The 15,467-nt window shown below is 42.1% G+C and overlaps 1 protein-coding gene across 2 annotated transcripts; it reads left to right on the forward strand.

The window, feature by feature from the left end:
* Window positions 1-231: 231 nt before the first annotated feature.
* LOC138070198 (glutathione S-transferase omega-1-like) lies at window positions 232-8,910 on the forward strand. 2 transcript variants are annotated; one of them, XM_068961342.1, is made up of 6 exons: window positions 232-335; window positions 500-608; window positions 4,035-4,257; window positions 4,861-4,959; window positions 7,824-7,930; window positions 8,706-8,910. In XM_068961342.1, the coding sequence occupies exons 1-6, from the start codon at window positions 302-304 to the stop codon at window positions 8,857-8,859; spliced, it is 726 nt and encodes a 241-aa protein (XP_068817443.1). In that variant the 5' UTR covers window positions 232-301; the 3' UTR covers window positions 8,860-8,910. The 2 variants fall into 2 exon arrangements, with proteins under 2 accessions (XP_068817443.1, XP_068817444.1); XM_068961343.1 differs by lacking the exon at window positions 4,861-4,959.
* The last annotated feature ends 6,557 nt before the right edge of the window (window positions 8,911-15,467 follow it).

The following is a 15,467-nucleotide window of genomic DNA, read 5'->3' on the forward strand; positions in this document are numbered from 1 at the left end:
TTTACCGTCTGAGCCAATAAGACTTCATCCCCACCAAACCCGGAAGGCCGGCGCTGCCTCAGGGCTTACGGGGTGGCTTCCGGCCATGATCGCCGACCCGGCGAGCGGGCTGCGGCGTTTTCCTTCTTGCAGAGGGTGGGGAATGTAGCAGAGTGCGGGGTAGGGCCGCCCCGGCGGGCTTCTGCGCGCGGGTTTGGTTTACGTCTGCTGGAAAGGGAGGGAGGGAAAGAGGGAAGGCGGGGCGATCACTTTTTAATTCGCCTGCAAACCCCGGCGCCAGCTTTATCTGTGCCGCGGCGAGATGTCCGGAGGATCAGCTAGGAGCCTGGGCAAGGGTGAGACCTGCCGACCGTGATCCGACGCGTGGTGGGGGATCGGGGGGGTGGGGGTGGGGGGTGTTCTGCTCCGGAGCTGAACGGCCCAGGAGACTTCACATTCGCGGAAAACCGGACGCCCCCACTGCGGTCCAGGCTGTAACCGCGTCTGCTGCTCTCCGCAGGAAGCGCGCCCCCGGGGCCCGTCCCCGAGGGCCTGATCCGTGTCTACAGCATGAGGTTCTGCCCGTATGCCCAGAGGACTCGCCTGGTCCTGACGGCCAAGGGTATCCGGTAAGGACCGAGGCAGGGGCCGCTCCCAGCCTGCCAGGAACCAGCTGCTTGGGGAGGCTTGGACAGGCCTGGGGGCGGGGGATGAGAATCTCTGATAGGGTCCTTACTGCCAAATAGAGTATTCTCAGCCTTCTGCGGGGTGATAAAGGCCTAGTGGTAAAGAACTCGCCTGCCAGTGCAGGAGACATGAGACTCGAGTTGGATCCCTGGGTTGGGAGGATCCCCTGGAGGCGGGCATGACAACCCACTCGAGTATTCTTGCCTGGAGAATCCCATGGACAGAGGAGCCTGGCGGGCTACAGTCCACGGGGTTGCAAAGAGTCATACAGGACTGAAGCGACTTATTGCATGCATTGAAAGCTATGAACACTGTTCCCCTGGTGGGGAGTGGAAGGAATCCCACAGACTGCACCAGTTGAGGACATCTCGTTTAGATTAACCTAACCGTTTTATGGGTCAGCAAAGCTGGGGCTCCAGTAAAGTCGGTGGTATGCAGAGATCACTGGAATGGGAATCACAGGCAAAGGCTCTTTTAGCTTTGGCATATCCCTGAATCCTTCTGTACTGCCTTCTCCTTCATCCCACTTCATTCACGTCCTATTTATCTATATATTGTTTGCTTCTATTCTGAGGATATAGCCCTTTCCTGACCAGCGGGTAATTTACCCTACTACTGAGTCCAGACCTTGACTATCCTACTGGTAGAGTCCTGAATTAACTACATGGTGCATTTTCTTATAGCTTGGGTTTTTGAATAAAATAAAGTGTCTCTGTTTTAAGATTCAGATTTTGGGGAAGCCCCACAGAAACTAGTTATCTACAGGAAATATCCAAGTCATTGACTTTTCCTGACTTGAACAGCCATTGGATCTGCCTCTCTTCCAATGACCTTTGAGATCTGTTGAACAGACATCAAATACCTGTGATGTGGGAGTTTAAAACATAGCACCCATTCCAAAGAAACTTTCCATCTATATGCTTAGAGTTTTTTAATTAATTTTAGCCTGCTAGAGGGAGAATTAAGCAGACAATACTTTTCTCTAAAAAAAGTAAGCTATATAGTCTAAAGAAAGAAAAAAATTATTTTTGGATTAATCACTTCAGTAACTCTTGTGTCTTTAGATGAAACTGATTCTAAATACATAGCAAAATATTTAGCATTTAGTAACATTTGTCAATACATAGCAGATATCCAATTCAATTGGATTGAAAAATGACATACCTTGTGCTCATACAACTGAAGAGTTCAGGATCAAAACAGCTGAATTTGGAGGCACAGAGTTCTGGGTTAGTGCCCCTCTGGAGCTCTAGATTGAAAACTTTAATCTTTCTGGGACAGTTTTCCAAAGGAAAATTAAAGTGATCTTATAAAAGTGCATGTATGGAGAGTGAAGGGTGGTAACTGTTGCCTAGCAGGGCAAACAACAGAGGAACCTGGTGGACCGCAGTCCATGGCATCGCAAAGAGTCGGACATGACTGACCAACTAATATACTATGTTCATGGGTTCGTTTTGAGTCCCAGGAGACTTTGATTAGAGAAGTGGTAGACTTTACCACATGATACAATCTACTAAAGCACGGTTTTCTCTCATCTTCCAACTTGTTGCAGCAGGTATGTTGCCCTGTTGGCTCATCATTACCAAGATACCAAAATGCATATGTGTTCTGAGAGCCTTCTTTATTACAAAAGCCCAGGATTTACCCTTTCTTTTCACAGTATGAAATTGCAGAAATCTTGATTGGCAGGGAGCCTCATTGTTCTTGCAGTGGCTTGTATCTGAGTGTACAGTGATCTGTCAGCAGACAAACCCTGTAATACATACACACAGACGCCAGTATTCAATCTGGCTATTCCTTTGTTTCCATGGGGGAGAGGGTAGGGTTGTGTATTTAATAGTACCTCAAGCTAAATGCTATTGTAGCTTCTGAGGTGGATGGGGAGAAAGGAAACAAAAGATGTTAGGGTGTATTATTTCTGAGTAACTAATCTGTTCTGTTGAACACTCATCCAGCTTTGACAATGATATGGATCTGGCTGTAGCAATTATATGAAACTTCCCTTCCTCTTATTTCCCCTAAAATCTCTCAGACAAGAGAGAAGTTAGATCTAAAAACAATCTTAGTATAGTCTGGACTTCACCTGTTTCTTCTTTATGGGTTTACTTAGTGTGATTTACCCATGTGGCAGTTTTAAAAAACATCAGTGCATGGAGATTTAATCTGGGAGCTTATTTTGTGGTTGAATTTTTTGGATTCTCTAATATTCTTGTAAAAAATGACTAGCTTTCTATTCAAATTAGCAAAAGGAATTTAGTTTTATCATATTGATTCTATATAGTGGGTGTGGACAAACTCAATTAGCTGGCTGATTTATTTTTGCAATTAAGATACATCTTAGTCCCAAATGGAATATCTAATCGACAATCTTGAAGCATTTCCACTTATTTATTCAACCAGTGTATACTGAGTGCCTATCTGAAAATGTTTATATTTTTTCATAGCATATAAATCTGTTTAAAACTTTGCTGATTTACATGTTTGTTTATGAATATGACCAAGACACACAAGGTCACTGCTTTCCTGGAGCTTATATTCTAGGGAGGTGACATAACAAACACGAAATTAAGCGAGCAAAGTAATTTCAGTTACATATCATCGGTACAATGGAGAAAGTAATTCAAGAAATATTGAAAAAGGTAATTGTGGCCACATCATAATGACCAAACTGGAAGTTATAGGAAACATGTGACAGGTAAGCAGGGGCCAGATCACATGGCATGGAAAGGGGTTTAGAGTTTATCCTCACTGCAGTGAGGAGCACTTGAGGGGCATGCGAAGAGTTGACTCATTGGAAAAGACTCTGATGCTGGGAGGGATTGGGGGCAGGAGGAGAAGGGGACGACCGACGATGAGATGGCTGGATGGCATCACTGACTCGATGGACGTGAGTCTGAGTGAACTCCGGGAGTTGGTGATGGACAGGGAGGCCTGGCGTGCTGCAATTTATGGGGTCGCAAAGAGTCAGACATGACTGAGCAACTGAACTGAACTGAAGTAAGCAGGAGGGTGGCCTCATCCAATTTACTTTTGTAAATGGATGTGGAGAATGAACTATAGGGAGGTCACAGGGGAAGCACAGGGGCCAGTGGGACTGCTGTAGAGATTCAGGTGGCAGGTGATGTCTTGGACGAGGTGGCAAGTGTTAAAGCTGAGAAGCAGATGAAGTCAGACTGATTTGAAGATCTAGCTGACAGGTCTTGCTGATCCAGGTGATTTGAGGAAGAGAGGGTAGGGGGAAGGAATCAAGGCCACGCTGACTCCAAAATTTGGGGTCTGATCAGCTAAGTGGGTGATGGGACCAATGACATTTTATTCAGGAATACAAGAAAAATGTTACTGTCTTCACTGTCTTCTATGTTTTTCAGGCATGAAGTCATCAACATAAATCTGAAAAATAAGCCTGAGTGGTTCTTCAAGAAGAATCCCTCAGGCCTGGTGCCGGTTCTGGAAACCAGTCAGGGTCAATTGATCTGTGAATCTGCCATCACTTGTGAGTACCTGGATGAAGCATATCCAGAGAAGAAGCTGTTGCCAGGCGACCCCTATGAGAAAGCTTGCCAAAAGATGGTCTTTGAGTCCTTTTCTAAGGTGCGTGTTTAAGAAATTTCAGCTCCTATTTAAAATATCTTTGTTTTTAAAGCTGAATCAGTGCTGTCACTCTTGGTTCAGTGATTTGGGAGGGAAAGACAAACAGGATTATGCTCTTGCCGGCTCTGACATGTCCTGTGCGCCCTTTCATAATCTGGACCCTGTTTACTTTTCAAAGTTACATCTCTTCACTCTTCTCCTAATACTTTATATTCATGTCATGCTGAATATTTTTATTTTTCCCAAACTTGCCACCTTCTTCTCTATTCTTGCTAAAAGACTTTCTCCTTCTCACTTTGCCAAATTGTCTTCAAGTCTCTTTCATGTATAGTACATGCCATTCAGTGTCCTTTTAAGATATATTTGATTCAGACTCACCAAAATGGCTTATTTGCAGCTTATAAAATCCTGAACGGTACAGCATCTTTGTTGACAAAACTGTTTCTAGGATCAGTATATAACCTCTGTGAAGAGGAACTGGTGCACGTTTCACGTGTATAGAATACCCTGACACGGCCTGTGAGGGTTCTATCCTGCTTTAATGTGACAGGGTCAGTATGGTTAGCCTCACACTGATAAACTAAGACATTATTCTCTGTCTAGGTACCACCTTTGATATCGGGGATTCTTAGAACACAAAATAAGGAAGACTGCTCTGGCCTAAAAGAAGAATTGCATAAAGAAATCACCAAGCTAGAGGAGGTAAATAATCCCTTCTTGATTCTTATTGGATTAAGTGATATATTATACCCACACTCATTTCTCCTCTTTTCTTCATACTCCCATCTCCAAAATGACTTTAAGGTAATTAGAAATAGCATCAAATAGGAAATTTTAGTTTATAACAGATACCAGCTGTAAGCTGCTGTACTTAAGATACAAACCAAAATACCTAAAAATGTTTTGTCATGGGCCTGCTTTTAAAACTTTTTATTGCACTGACACCAAAATATTAAGGAAAAATTTCAACCAAATTTCCACAGCTTTACACCTGTTTATGTTTTTCTATGCTTGTTTTCAGTCCTTGAACATATATTTAAAATGTTAACATAACTATAATCAGAACATAAGTCATTGTGGTTTTTTCCACTTAATATTATATAATAAACTTTATGGATATAAAATTATTTTATACGTTAAAACTTATATAAAATTATATAAAAATGTTTATTATATAATGAACATTTCCCACAAGTCTGCCATTAGAGAGACACTTGGGGAAACCCAGATGTGTTTTTTCCTCCTTTGTGAGAGAGATGCTATTTGGACCTTTATATGGAATTCTCTTCCACTCACACTCAGCCTTAGGTTTTTACTGAGGGAAGACACAGTTCTTGTCTCCTTTGGAAATGCATCCTAACCTTTTATCAGTAAGTTTGAAATTTACTGTAAAGTGAGTGAAGTCACTCAGTTGTGTCCAACTCTCTGTGACCCCATGGACTATAAACCACCAGACTCCTCTGTCCATGGGATTTTCCAGGCAAGAATACTGGAGTGGGTTGCCATTTACTGTAGATTTTTTCAAAGCTTTTTTTCCCATTAAGAAAGTTCTATTACTAGTTTGCTAATATTTTTCTAAAAGTCATGAGAGTGTTGGCTTTTATTGAGTATTTTGTCTTCATCTATTACATTTGATGAAATGTTCACTGAATATTTTCCCTTTAATCTGATGAATAGGTATGGTAGCATTGACAGATTTTTCTGGTGTTGAACTGTGCCAGTATTACTGTGTAAAACCCACTTGCTTTCAATGGATTTTCATATATATTTTAAAACTAGTTGATATTTCATTACTGCATATTTGTTCATAAAAGAGACTACTTTGTTATCATATCTTTGTGTGTTTTTTTGTTGTGGTGGTGGTTGTTATTTTGGCCATGCCAGGAGGCCCCTGGCAATGAAAGCACAGAGTCCTAACCACTGGACCCCCAGGGAATCCACTATTTGGTTTTTATATCAGGGATTTTCTCAACTCATAAAATGAGTCAGGTTACTTTCTCTGGTTTTTTAAGTTCGAAATCATTTGATAGGGTTTGGCAATTTCTGTAAAACATTTGAGTCCAGTGTCTTTTATAGGGGTAGAGTTTTTATCAGTAGTTCAGTTTCCTTAATGTTAATTGATTTTCAGGATTTTTATATTCCAGTTTTGTAATTGGACTGTAATGAATTGTAATTCATTTGTAATGAATCAGTTTTGTAATTTATATTTTTCTTTACAGTTACATATTTCATATTCTCATTTATATAGACAGAAAGAGGATCATGTTTCCTGATTTAGAAAAGTCTCTATGTACAACTCAGAGAAGGCAATGGCAACCCCCTCCAGTACTCTTGCCTGGAAAATCCCATGGATGGAGGAGCCTGGTAGGCTGCAGTCCATGGGGTCATGAAGAGTCCGACATGACTGAGTGACTTCACTTTCACTTTTCACTTTCATGCACTGGAGAAGGAAATGACAACCCACTCCAGTGTTCTTGCCTGGAGAATCCCAGGGACAGCGGAGCCTGGTGGGCTGCTCTTTATGGGGTCGCAGAGTCGGACACGACTAAAGTGACTTAGCAGCAGCAGCTATATACAACTACAGCTGGCTCTTGAACAGGGCAGAGGTTTAAGGTGCCAAGTCCCCAAGCAGTAGAAAATCCACATACTACCTACTAAATTTGGGGTTAGTTGGGGGACATATAATTTTCTTCCCATCTAATTTCAGACTCCAGGTTAAGGACTCATGCGTTAAAGTGAGTTGTACTATTTCCATGTTTCAGGCTGCTGAGAGAGTATTTCCTTCTGACTGAAACTATCATACTTAATTTTACTTATGCATAATATAATTACCAGGCACTACAATTTAAGGACAGACCTAGACAGTATTGGTTCATTGTACAGTTCTGAGTGCCTAATAACTGCAAGGCACTCTGCTGAACAGTATGGGAGGTAGAAAGTGAGAGGCAGTCCATACCATTCAGATGATTGGTTTGATAGTAAACCAAAAATAAATACTCAGGTAGATATAAATAATCTATCTACAATGCAGGATGTTATAAGAGCCCTGAGAAAAATCATGGATGTTTTATAAAATGCTTTGGTGTTTATTAGCCAGATAATATTCTCAATCTTCTGTTTGAAAAACCATAATATTAATTTACGTCCTTAAATTTCAGACATATACTTTTGTACTTGGTTTTCAAAGGATTTTATGTGGCATTGTTTAACAGTTAATCTAGTTATGTCCAGTTTATTTTCAGTAAAGTTTTTATTGACGTATCATATGCGGAGACTTACCCAAAGCGTAAGAGTATAGCTTGAATTTACAAAGTGAAGACAGCCATGAAATTGGCATCCGTATCAAGAAACAGAATATTAGTTTTGGATGATTTCTGTACTTTGTACAAATGGAATCATATACACTTTGGGGTTTGACTTCTTTCATACAGGATCAAGTTTCTGAGGTTGTATATGCTGTGTATAGTTCATTCCTATTCTTTGTATAGTGTTCCAGCATATGACTACTGCACAGTTTATCCATTTTAGTCCTGATGGACAGTATTCTTATGCTGTTTAATATTCAGGTTCTGACTGCTAAGAAGACAACCTTCTTTGGTGGCAATTCTCTTTCTATGATTGATTACCTCATCTGGCCCTGGTTTGAACGGCTGGAAGCTCTGGAGTTGAATGAGTAAGACATTTGAATATTTTTTGCATGATTTAGGACAATGATAACTGGAATTATGTATACTAACCTTTCATATAGATGAAAATTAATGTATCTCATTCAATTGACATGAATGGGAACAAGCAGACAGGAGGAGACTTGGACTTTCCAGAGCATGTCCTATACCTACACTCACCATTTTCTCCCATCTCTGGGCTGGGCAGGGGTGGGGAATTCTGTAACAGGTAGTAAAATGTTTGAAAAGTGATTTACTCCTCCCCTGGTTAGAAACCCATAAGGATGCACATTTTAGTAAGGACGTCAGGCAGGACTGTGTGACCAATGCCACCTTCCATTTACCAGCAAGAGTCCCACACTGTTTCCCAAACTCTGTGTTTTGAAGTTTAGCAGCCACCTTGGCTTACTCCCATTTCCTAGAGCTTAGAGCTGCTCAGTTGCTATTAGTCACTGTCTGACCACAGAGTAATAAATATGTCATGTTCTTGATTGTCTTTCACATTTTCATTTTAAAAAGCTACCAGTCTCTTAGTTTGGACAAGTTCTTAGGTTAACTGAGCAAGTCACTTCACTCTGGTCTTAGATTCCTCTTTCACAAAACAAGGACCTCTACAATACTTCCAAATCTCATATTTTATGATTATGCACATCTTAAAGAAGTATTTCTAAAGAACTCTTTGAAAATAGAGGAAAATGATATGAAACTGCAGAGTTAAAGGAGCCTTTGCAATACCTTCCTACTTAGCCTTATTCATCCCTTCATTATTTCCATTTCCCACAGGTGTGTAGACCACGCTCCAGCCCTTAAGCTGTGGATGGCAGCAATGAAGAAGGATCCCACAGTATCATCTCTCCTCACTGATGTGAAGACCTTTCAAGGTTTCTTCAACCTCTACTTGCAGAACAGCCCTGAGGCTTGTGACTATGGTCTCTGATGGGGACAAGAATCAGCAATGAAGACATAGCTGATACTTTCCTTCACTAATATGAATAATACTGTGGTTTTATTTTACCATGTGCTCTCATGTCTTATTGAATCACCTCTGATTTGACACCAAATTTGGCCAAATTGTGGGCTTTCCTCCAGGCCTCCTACAGCAATATAAACACAATTCCTGTCTCAGGGTGTTCAAATGACTCTTAAGGGTTCTATCACACTCCATGCTGAAAATTTCTAAATCACCTCTAGTGAGAGCTGGAAGTCAATCTGGATTTTTAACTGCCCATAGGACATTTCCACATGGATACTGTGTTGTCATTGCAAGAGATGCCTTTTCAAGTTTGTCTTCTAGGTTCTGAGTTAAGAACTTTTCAATTCCTCATTCTTTCTTTTCCATGTCTGACTCGGTTTCATGCCTTTTATACAACTGCTGTTGCCACTGAAGTCCAGACCCACATTATTTCAAAGCCAAGTGACTAGCTGGTCTCCTATTGGTTCTCTCAGGCTTCAATCACTAACCCTTTCAAAATCCTTCCTACCAAATCCTATGCTGCCCAGCGCAAAAGGTGTTCCATGTATATAAGTAAATGCTGAGAAGGCCACATCCATTCTAAAGCTGGATGAGTAATTCGGCAATACTGATGTTGTCTTTATACACTTTAGCTCATTAGGCTTCTCACTATTCACTTTCTATCATCACATCACCTCCATGAGAAAGTAGGTCCGGAGAGCATCATTTCATTCTACAGATGATTCAGTTAAGGTCCTGAGGTTAAGTGAAGTCTTAAGATGCTGGAGGAAAGTGCTGCAGAACATACCCAGTACAGGGCTCCTTTATCAGAACTAGGGAGCGGGCTTTCGACCTGCCCTCATACTCTCTCTTTTTTTTTTTTTTCCTTTTTTTAAAAATTTATTTAATTTATTTTTTAAAATTTTAAAATTATTAATTCTTACATGCGTTCCCAAACATGAACCCCCGTCCCACCTCCCTCCCCATAACATCTCTGTGGGTCATCCCCATACACCAGCCCCAAGCATGCTGTATCCTGCGTCAGACATAGACTGGCCTCATACTCTCTTAAAAGTAAGAGCGCCTAGAAATCCCCCAAGGCTCACCCCTAGATTTCCAATTCGGTACGTCCGGGTGGGCCCAGGAGTACACATATGAAATGGGCCTTTCGCCCTATGGTGATACAGGCGACCTGGGGGCCGCACCCTAGGAGGCAGCAGCGAACTGGCTGACTTCACAAAAGGTCTCCAGCCGCCCACCTCCGCCGCCACCAATGCCCACGCTCGGAGCTGACCCATCTCTGCTGCCGTCCGCCTGCCCCACCCAACAAGCCCGGGTCCGCTGTGGGCGGACTTCAGTAGGATGTAGACCCGGGCGCTGAGGTGCCACGACCAGCCACTATTCGGCTTCCACTTTGGCCAGCCACAGACCCGTTGGGATCCAAGATTCCGGCCCAGGAGCCTGTAACGCGGCCACTCATTAGCTCAGCTTTGTACCGCTCGGCTGGAGCGCTTCCAAAGACGGAAGGTTGGTGACGCTCTGGGCGCCGCGGCCAATTGGCGGATAGAGTCGCGTTCTAAGGGGCGGGTTCCGCCTGGGCCCCGCCTCTCTCTGCGACCACCCTCCACCCCCCCCCCCAACCTCCGCTCCATATCCGGTTCCGTTTGCCGCCCGCCGGGAGGTGCCTCGGGGGCGTCTGTCATTTTGCCTGCACCGGGTGGGTTGCTGGGGTCTGCGTTGTATTGAAGGGGAGAGGGGTTTGAGGCCAATTCTGAAACTTGAGATTTTTCACGAATTTGGGGACCCAGGATGGGATTGCCGATTTTTAATTTTGCGTAACACTTTCAGAGGTTAAAGGTCTGCCTGGAATGCGGGAGACCCGGGTTCGATCCCTGGGTCGGGAAGATCCCCTGGAGAAGGAAATGGCAACCCACTCGAGTACTCTTGCCTGGAGAATCCCATGGAGGGAGGAGCCTGGTAGGCTACAGTCCATGGGGTCGCAGAGAGTCGGACACGACTGAGCGACTTCACTTTCACTTCAGACGAAAGCCCAACTACGGAAGCCCAACTGTCTTCACCGAGGTTTCATCAAAGATTTTAACATTTTTTAAAAAAGCTACTCTGAGGATAAGAAGCAGGTCTTTAAAGCAAATGCCTTTAACTTAAAGGGGGGGGGAAAGTCCATTTTCTGATTTGACTGAGACAAGTAAAGATGACTCCGTATCACTGATTGTCAGCCCTGCATTGGGCACCGCTATTTTAGCTACACTGTAGGGACCTGGGTTGGGAAGATCCCCTGGAGGAGGGCATGGCAACCCACTCCAGTATTCTTGCCTGAAGAAGCCCACGGAAAGAGGAGCTTGGTGGGCTACAGTCCATGGGGGGTCACAGAGTCGGACACTACTGAGCAACTAAGCACAGCACCGCACAGGGCACTGGCAGTTGGGGGCATTTGGTCCTCAGAAACGTTCTGTCTTGTCAGAACTATGGGTCTTTCATGCTACGTTCAAATAATAAAAATAGTAGCTATTGTCGAGTGCTTACTAGGTAATAGAGGGATCCTAAGTAATACAGCTTGTCATCCACTGTGAATTTTCTCCGCAAACCACATGATGTATTGGCACCATTGGCTCAGAATTACACATGAGGACACTAAGGCATAGAAAGTTGCAATATGTTCAGGGTCACCCAGCTAGTAAATGCTGAAAAGGAGATTCAAATCCAGCCTGAACTCATAGTCATTCAGATCATTCTGAAAATAAGAATATACTTCTGCCCCAGACTCTTCATTCATCAACTTTTAGGTTTTAGACAGTGAGCTGGAAGAGGACTGTATCTACCTTTTTGACACACCACTATTATGCCTGGGCTATATCAGAAGTGTTGACATTCCTTTTTGAAACCCAATGTGTTTTGTTTGATTTTACAAATGTTTGATTTTGGTTTATTTTAGGATCTTGAAAATCTGCCATTGCTTATTCAAGTGGAAAATTGTTAATTTTTTTCTTTGATCCCATAAGTTATAAAATAGGGATATGAAAGGAGAACCAAGTACTTAGAAAGTCTCCTTTGAACCTGCCCCATTGCAAAGAGGACACTTCTCCCACCGATAACTTTAGTAATCTTGTTTAATGTCCCAGAGACATTAGAACACAAGATTCTCTATGATCCTAACTTCTTGGAAATAAGTCCTAAATCGGCCCGTTTGAAAAAGAGCCTTTTTCCTCACTTGTCTAACTCTTTGAACTTGCTGAATAGTGGAATTCTCAGTAACATAATCTGTCATGTAAATCAAGCTTCTGAAATATTAAGAGGAACGTCTTCCAAGTTCTTCCACTATCTGAGATTAGTATGACAATACAATTTTGAAAAATTGCAAAATGCAAACCCCGTTTCCTCTCCTCAAAACAGAGACTCATGTAAATAGAGTGAAAAGATTATTTCTGTGGTGGCACTTTTTTTCCTAGAAAGCTTAAGATATCTTCACCCAGGACTGAAGATCTCCACATTTTCAAAACAGATTCCATCATATTTCAGGTCTCTAGAAACCAATCTGGAGTAGGTTTAATGTTGCCTAATTACCATTTATTCCTTGCTTAAGTACTCAGTATAATAGAGGTATAAACATGATATAATAACAAACAAGGGAAATTTGTAAAGAGGATTTCCAAGCGGTACTTACTGAGTCTCAAAGAGAAAATAGGGTTAAACTTATATGTCACAATTAAAATCTTTCTAGGGTAACCATATTGTTCAGTGGTAAGATTAAAAACTGAAATATAACCTGCAGCATTCAGGCATTCAATTGTTGTTAAATAGGTAACTGGTGAAATAAGCATTCTGAGTTGAACTTTAATTCTGATGTGCAAGGCAAAGCTCAATTATAGTGCATTTTATCTTTTTGTATATAAAATCAGAATGTACTATACTATTAAAAATGTGTCCTTATTCACTAGGATTAATCATTAATTTTGAAGTAGACTAAACTCTTACTATACTGAGGATAGCCACCTGAACAATTGCATTTAATACTCAAAACCCATCGAGTAGGTACTTAGTGTTCTCATTTTATAGGTGAGGAAGATGAAGATCAAAGAGGTCAGATAGCTTGCCTAAGTGCCAAGGTCAGGGTTTGAATACAGTGCCAAGTGAGAAACTTGACATAATATTCCTTCCCTTCAGAGGAAAAACAGTCCACCCCTTTGTCCATTCTCCCCTGACTATATCAAATAGACCTTTGCCCCATGACTTCCCATATATTACTACAAGTATACAGTTGACCCTTGAACAACATGGGTTTGATTTGCAAGGGTCCATGTATACATGGACTTTTTTCACTGAATACATGCTACAGTACTACATGGTCTGCAGTTGGTTGAATCTGCAGGTGTAGAAGCACAGATGTGAAGGGCTGACAGTGGTGGACCTGCTGCTGCTGCTAAGTCGCTTCAGTCGTGTCCGACTCTGTGCGACCCCATAGACGGCAGCCCACCAGGCTCCCCCGTCCCTGGGATTCTCCAGGCAAGAACACTGGAGTGGGTTGCCATTTCCTTCTCCAATGCAGGAAAGTGAAAAGTGAAAGTGAAGTTGCTCAGTCGTGTCCGGCTCTTAGCGACCCCATGGACTGCAGCCTACCAGGCTGCTCCACCCATGGGATTTTCCAGGCAAGAGTACTGGAGTGGGGTGCCATTAGCTTCTCCAGTGCCCTGAAATCTCTAGTTGTTCAAGGGTCAGCTGTATTTTTAATAATATTTACCAGCTCTCAGAGTTGGTTTTATTGAAAACGTGGGAATAAGGAGACACAACATGAAAATATATTCTCTTCTAGTGTAGTAGAAAGATGGACCCAGGAATCTCTTACTTTTCAAATGGAATCCTCAGTTTGGTTGCTAATCCAGTCATCATCAGTGTATACCAGGGATGGGCAAACTAAAGCCAGTGGGTCAAGTCAAGCCACTGCTCATTTCTTTGCAGTTCAAGGGCTAAGAATAGTTAGGGGAAAACATTTCAGTGAAGAAGTATAATTTGTAACATGTGAAAACTACATGGAATTCACCAAGAGTGAGTCCTAATGCAAACTAGACTTTGGGTGATAATGATGTTTCAATATAGTCCATTGATTGTAAGAAGTGTACCACCCTGATGCAGGATGTTGATGGGGAGGCTATGCATGTGTGGGGATAGGTTGGTTGGAAACTTCTCTATATTCTGCTAAATTTTTCTGTGAACCTGCTCTAAAAAGTAGTCTGTTAAAATATACCTGTATATGAAGTTCAAATTTACTATTCATAAATAGTGGTTTATTGGAACATAGCCAAGCCCATTTACTTATATATTATCTATGGCTATTTTCACCTTACGAGGGTAGAGTTGAGTAGCTGAGACAAGATGGCTTGAGAAGCCTAAAATGTTTATTCTCTTGACCTTAACAGAAAAAGTTTGCCCATCTCTGGTATAGAATAAGATTCCAGATGGAGTGACTTGCCCTGGAAATCAAACTTCCAGGCTTCATAAACCTCCTTCCACCTCTTACTAGTTATCAGGCTTTTGACAAGTGACTTAACCTTGCTAGCCTCAGTTTACTTGTCTTTTAAAATGAGGTAAGAAGAGAATCCTTGTAGGATTATTTTAAGGATTTAGTGAGTTAATACACATAAAGCATTAAATACATGTTAGTATAATTTACTTTGAGTTTAGAGAGTTTCACATTCCTCATATGGCCTTTCCCTTTAGAATCTGTTCATGTGAAAGTCAACTATTTGGAATACTATACTTCCTTTATGTGAGTGTCACATTTACCTGATCAGGAGTCATTTCCTTGTCTACCAGAAGCTCTCACATGACATGAGTATGTTGACTGTTTCCTTTTTACGCACCGGTCAGTTCATTTCAGTTCAGTCGCTCAGTTGTGTCCGACTCTTTGCGACCCCATGGACTGCAGCATGCCAGGCCTCCCTGTCCATCACCAACTCCCAGAGTTTACTCAAACTTATGTCCATTAAGTTGGTGATGCCATCCAACCATCTCATCCTCTGTCGTCCCCTTCTCCTCCTGCCCTCAATCTTTCCCAGCATCAGGGTCTTTTCAAATGAGTCAGCTCTTCGCATCAGGTGGCCAAAGTATTGGAGCTGCAGTTTAGCATCAGTCGTTCCAATGAATATTCAGGACTGATTTCCTTTAGGATTGACTATTTTGATCTCTTTGCAGTCCAAGGGGCTCTCAAGAGTCTTCTCTAACACCACAGTTCAAAAGCATCAGTTCTTCGGTACTCAGCTCTCTTTATAGTCCAACTCTCACATGCATACATGACTACTGGAAAATCCATATCCTTGACTAGACGGACCTTTGTTGACAAAGTAATGTCTCTGCTTTTTAATATGCTGTCTAGGTTGGTCATAACTTTCCTTCCAAGGAGTAAGCATCTTTTAATTTCATGGCTGCATCACCATCTGCAGTGATTTAGGGTCAGAGCAAAGGCTAGTTACCCCCTTTATCTCACGTAGATGGAAGAGCTATCCAAGTGACCTCTGTATTGCTGGGCTATTGGCAGTATGTCCTTGGTAATTAAAAAGGGTCTGCTTTGAAATGTATAC

The sequence above is a fragment of the Capricornis sumatraensis genome, chromosome 23, assembly GCF_032405125.1.
Source record: "Capricornis sumatraensis isolate serow.1 chromosome 23, serow.2, whole genome shotgun sequence".
In the NCBI taxonomy this organism is placed as follows: domain Eukaryota; kingdom Metazoa; phylum Chordata; class Mammalia; order Artiodactyla; family Bovidae; genus Capricornis; species Capricornis sumatraensis.

Coding starts and splice junctions, on each gene's coding strand:
- LOC138070198 (XM_068961342.1), top strand. CDS start 302: ATGTCCGGAGGATCAGCTAGGAGCCTGGGCAAGG. Junction 4,258..4,860: donor TCTTTGAGTCCTTTTCTAAG/GTGCGTGTTTAA, acceptor TTCTCTGTCTAG/GTACCACCTTTGATATCGGG. Junction 4,960..7,823: donor AAATCACCAAGCTAGAGGAG/GTAAATAATCCC, acceptor TTTAATATTCAG/GTTCTGACTGCTAAGAAGAC.